The sequence below is a fragment of the Austrofundulus limnaeus genome, unplaced genomic scaffold, assembly GCF_001266775.1.
Source record: "Austrofundulus limnaeus strain Quisiro unplaced genomic scaffold, Austrofundulus_limnaeus-1.0 Scaffold162, whole genome shotgun sequence".
NCBI classification, from domain to species: domain Eukaryota; kingdom Metazoa; phylum Chordata; class Actinopteri; order Cyprinodontiformes; family Rivulidae; genus Austrofundulus; species Austrofundulus limnaeus.
In genome coordinates this window covers 684,026-689,619 of record NW_013952564.1, presented here as the reverse complement: position 1 = coordinate 689,619, position 5,594 = coordinate 684,026, and the positions used below count along the sequence as shown (strand labels likewise).

The 5,594-nt window shown below is 42.1% G+C and overlaps 1 protein-coding gene across 1 annotated transcript; it reads left to right on the top strand.

Annotated features, from left to right (window-relative positions):
* The first annotated feature begins 167 nt into the window (after positions 1 to 167).
* Positions 168 to 4,248, top strand: parietopsin. Its single transcript, XM_014017155.1, has 2 exons — positions 168 to 3,047; positions 3,142 to 4,248. Exons 1-2 carry the CDS (start codon positions 1,572 to 1,574, stop codon positions 3,295 to 3,297), a joined length of 1,632 nt encoding a protein of 543 aa, XP_013872609.1. The 5' UTR covers positions 168 to 1,571; the 3' UTR covers positions 3,298 to 4,248.
* Positions 4,249 to 5,594: the final 1,346 nt, after the last annotated feature.

Here is a 5,594-nt window from a genome sequence, read left to right as displayed (position 1 = left end):
GTTATTAGGGAGGAAAATAAGCCTGGATAACAGCAGACTGACTGCTCGTAAAATATACGACAGGTCTGGACCACTCGGGAATTTTCATGTCTGAAGAAAATCTTAGAATACGAAAACATTGGTGAATGCCACAAATTCTCCTAAATCACTCGTACGCACAATTTAAGAACAAATCTGTGCGTACGAACGGTTCTTGCATGAGGCCCAATGTGTACATACTTACTGTACTTGGAATCAAACTGAAGTATTACTGCCGATACAAAATTTGAGATGTTCACAGACGTGTCGATATCACACAAATGTTATGCAAATTAGTTTATTGCAATTCATTCACAAAGTATTCTTGTCATTTTCTTTTGATATTCTTTGATTCTGCTTTTTTTTTTCAATCAGTCACAGTTTCAACCTCCCCCACAGTTTTCTCATATTCTGAAACACAGAAACTAAACTGCGAAGGGTTTGAGACCGGCTTCAAGGGCTTGCAACAACTCGCTGCATATGTGAGGAATTTCATTGCTTTGTAAATCCAAAACTTCAGCAACACAAAAGCAAAGCTCTGCAACTTGTCACAAAACGAACAATCCTCACGAACATTTTGAGACATTTTAGAATCTCCTTTGTGAATTCCGATCACAACTGATTGCAAACAGGTGCAGCACAGTGAGAAACTGACCTAATGCCGTGACTTAAAATTGTTCCAGATACTTTTCTTTGAATGAAAGCTTACTTTAGTAACCCACGTTTTTGTGTTGCAGTGATTGTTTTATGGGTTCAGACTTATTAGATTTGTGCCAAGATGACGGAAACCAAAGGAATATGTTGTTCAGCAGTTTACTCTCCAAAACTTTGATCTCTTTATCCATATCATTTCACTAAATGTTTTCTCTGCGCAGTATTAAGAATGGTCAGGAGTAAGATAAATAATTGTGCTAATCTAATTCCAGATTTATCATGGTCCATAAGCTTCTACGTTTGAAGCAAAAAAAAAAGCATTTCACACTTTATCTCCAAACAGGATTACACAATGTCACACCATAATCCTGCAGTACCGCTCCCATCTTTTCCTGAGCCAATTCAAGAACTCCAAGCTCATCCATGTGGCATTTCCAATGCCAAGCTTCTCCTGTATCTGAGGCACTGTATAAAACGAAACAGACAGCTGTTCATGTGTTTATCTCAGTACAAATTTATCCCCTAAACAGTCTTTCAGATCTGAATCACTGCTTTAGTTTTATAAAGTCATATATGTCAGGGATAACAAAATGATGGCACAAGGACCATTCAATTAACAGCCCTCTTTTGTTCCCCCAGTTTGCTCTGCTGTGAACACACTGCAGAGTTTTTAATGAATGTGAACACTGAGGACTCCCAGGTGACCCGCTGGTGCTGTGGAGTGATAATGAAAAGGGCGGGTGCTTTAGAGGAACCTGTCCAAGCTGCAGCTTTAGCCATTACTCATTCACTGGAGATGCTCTGTGGCCGGAGATGTGTGCTTGACGTTTTCTCGCTCCGTCTGTGCCGAGCAAAGACAGGGGAAAAAAAATTAGCATGGTGACTCTTTGAACTCGGAAATGAGAGGCGAGCCCACACCTGTGGGGGTCTCGGGGAACATCACCATTTGGGAGGAGTCCTTTGACGTTGTTCTCGTCGTGGTGAATTGCTTAGTTCTGTTGATCACTTCAGTTGTGGGGATTGCAGCGAACGCTTTTGTCATCCTGGCGGTGTGTCATCAAAAGTCCCTGCAAACTTCTGTCAACGCTCTGGTGGTGAACCTCGCGGTTGTTGACGCGCTGCGTTGCGTAATCGACTGCCCCGTCCTGTTGAACATCATCACGACTGTGCATCGAAGAGGACGAGTGGGCGGTTTGTTCTGTGACACACAGATGGCTTCTTTCTCTTTCAGCTGCTGCGTCCAGTTGTCAACGTTAGCGTGCATAAGCGCAGAGAGGTACCAGGCAATCGCAAAACCCTTCGAAGCCAGACAACGAAAAAGACGGGTCAGGACACTGATTCCTCTCACGTGGACCTTGGCTGTTCTGGTGGCAGTTTTTTGTCAGATATTTTTGAGAGACTCACCTGTTTACGTTAGATGCCAAGGCTGGCAAAGAGGAACATTCCCCTCCTTTGACACAAGTGGACTTTACGTGCTGCTCCCACTGTGGGCATCATGTTTTGGTCTCATCACTGGATTCTACATGCGCATATTTGCTTTAGTGAGATCACACAACCGCAAAATATTTGACAAAGGCATTTCTGCTGCCAACAAGGGCTCGGCAGAAAATAAGCAAAACCCAGAAACCACTGTTGTAAAAACCGAACCCGAGCAGATCCAAAGTGTTGCTCAAACGCAGCCTGGATCAAATCAATTCATGAAAAAATCCCCTCTGACCTCGGGAGAAGCTCCACAGAGTGAATCTGTCAGTTCTGAGGGGGAAACAGAATTTAAAAATCCAGCAGAGATGAGTCACTTGGAAAAAGATCGACCCCACCCTCTCGCAGGGCAAGTCGAGGAGAAACCATTAAAGGCAGAGAGCTGCAGCCCCATTTCCATGAAAACTGAAAGAGAAGCATCAAATCAAGACCCTGCCGCAAACGTTCCGAGCTCAAACGATGCGATGCAAAACGGGTCAACCAATTTGAACACTGAAAATCTGTTCGAAGATACCCTGAAAACTGACACGGCATACAAAGAGACGAGACCCCAGGTTGTAATGCCTGAACAAAGAGAGGATCCTGAAGCTGCTTCCGTCCTAATGACTGATCTGAAGCAGGTAAATAACAGCACCAGAGCAGAAGAAGCACAGGGGGCTCCTGTAGTAGACCAAATGCCTTCACCACAACCAGACCCAAATAACGAAGCTATGAGGTTAGAAGGCGCCGTTTGCATCATGCCTTCAAAAGCAAGTAAAGAGAGAGTGAGGAAAAGAAAAGAAAGCAAATTGGCCAAGCGCGCAGGATACATAATCATAACCTTCCTGTTGTTCTGGTTGCCTCTGCTCACGAGCATCCTGGTTAACTTAGTGGTCCACAAAAACAGGACTCCACGGGTAAGTTCAGTTTTGATGATGTCAGTACATAAAAGCTGAGCACAACTCGCTTGACTTTCATTTTCATCACATACTGAGAAATTTATTGTTGCAGAAGCTGATCGTTCAAGACCTGGAGATCCTGTCGGTGTCTGTGACCTGCATCACATCGCTAAGTGATCCGATAATATACGCCGCAGTCAACCCTCAGTTTCGCTCCGAGTTTTACAAACTGAAGAGCTCGATTAAATCCAGATTCACCAGGAGCTAAAAACACCTTCTCTACAGGCTTCATTTTATTGATACAAAATTTTTTTAAAAATGGTAATGTTATCAACATCATGAGGAAAAGAAATTAACACATCTGAGCCCCACTTGTCAACGTGTGAGTTTTTATTTTCTACACGACTGCTGGCTCCTCAGCAGCTGCTAAACACCGCCAAGCGGAGGTGACGCGTGCTGCGCGGAGCTGCTTGGACCAACACAATCAGCTCAGCATGGGGGCGTGGGGGTTGAGGGTGGGGGGAGGTGGTGCTATGTCTTCATCAAACAATCACTCAGGGGACCAGCTTGTGTGTCTCCAGACGCCCTGCTGCCAGGACCCACCGCTGGGCAAGTCAGGCCCTCACACGTTCTCCTTCTTGCACCACCTCATTATCCAGACCTTCCTAAAACAAATCCTCTCTGACTCAGGGATAAAACCAAAAACAAAACATGATTAAATCCTCATAATAATGTTGTAGTCAAAAATAATAATAAAGACACGGGTTGCTTTATGGATGCTTCAGTAGAGCTACAGCGTTTATTCTGTCCACTGCACCAAATCCACAATCTGTGTTTGTTGCCTTACCCTTAAAGGGATAGGTCACACTTTTTGAAGTGGGTTTCTGTGGAAAAGTTATGAACAGAAATGGTATTTGCTCTTTGGACCAACTCGAGATAAAAACACACTGAGAACACCGTGGCGCAGTGCGTCATTGGAAGCACAATTAATGCCACTGAAACGTATTATAGGAAGCATCAAGCTGAAGTGCACTGTGAAAACATAGATCGGTTTTAAAATATTAGCTTGATTTTTTTTGTTTGTTTTATTCTCATCATAAAACCCCAACTTCTTAAGCAGTGTATTGACAGGTAAGTTATTTATTTAATTTGCCTTTGTCCTCATAATGATAGAGCATGTCCGGTGCCCTTGAATAAAAAAAAAAAAAGAATGTGTGGCCAAGAAATAATAATGTGTGGCCATGAGTTACTATTTCATGGCCACATGTTATTATTTCATCGTCACACTTTATCATTATGAAGACAAAGGCAAAAAAATAAATAAATGACCTGGTTAAGAGGCGTAATAGATGGAGGGTGTCTCTGTCCCCCCTCTCCACCTCTGTTTGTCTTCTGAATGGGCCAAGTTTGTCAGAACACGTGTTAGTAAAGGTACCAAGTGTCTTTGGAAAGAGCCTTTTGTGAGAGATACAGCAATTTTGAAATCAGAGAATACACTATTTATTTTCAACTGTTCAAAGGTATCCCACACTTTTTATTATCATTATTATTATTTAGTGTTTGTTTAATCCAAAGAGTATACCTCCATGGTTCAGTTTAAATGATTCATTTTAAATGGAATTTACAAGATGACATTGAACGACCTCAGGAAAAGGTTTTTTTCAGTGTTCCTGAAGGTTACATAACTCTGACTGTTTCCACAGCAAAGACATGGGGTGAGAGAGGGGTCTGTTTAAGTGTTGAGCTTAAAAAAATAAAACCTTTTGGACAAAGACAACTCCAGTCGTTACCTGTGTTTTATAGCTGCAAGAAATGATGCTAAGAATTACTCCATGCACGTGACTGACGTGTGTTGAAATTAAAATAAATTAATTCCAATTTGTCCATCTGCATAAAAATGACAGCAATAATTATCATGTGGCCATGCTTTTACTATTTCGTGGCCATGCATTAATTTTTTTTAATCCAACGTCACCGACAGGCTCAGTATGATGATGAGATTCTGGGTCGTATATGTTTGGATATTTCTAAGCCTCAAAAATGAATTTTTCTTCATCCATTTTTTAAACTTTTGATGTGAAATGTTGCTTCAGTTAAACAAGAGAGGAAGAAATATCGATGAAAGCATAAACGAAAAGCTACAGTAACCAGGCTGTCTATGCAGGAAGGAAGGTTAACATCAGTGTGGATTTTTTTTTTTTTCAGGAGTGGCAAAGCTTAAAAACTGAACAGCATCAATAAACATTGCCTGACGACGCACCACAGAGTGTCTGTCAGCAGCCGGCTGTTGCCATTGTGGGGGACAAAACAAAGGAAGCGTGGCTGACGGTTAGTCTGAGTGGGGCCAAGACCAAAGTGAAAAGCTGCTGCTTCAAAATGACTCAAATCTCAAACAGTTTGAAGAGGTTCATGCATTCATATTTAATAAACCTTTACTGCTGCCTGTTTTGTTTTACACGTTTTTTTCTGGCAGAAATATGACAGAAGGTGCCTCAAGTTGCAGTGGAAGTGCTACAGTAGATGCTGCTGATGTTATTTGTGCTTACAAATAACCAACATTTTATG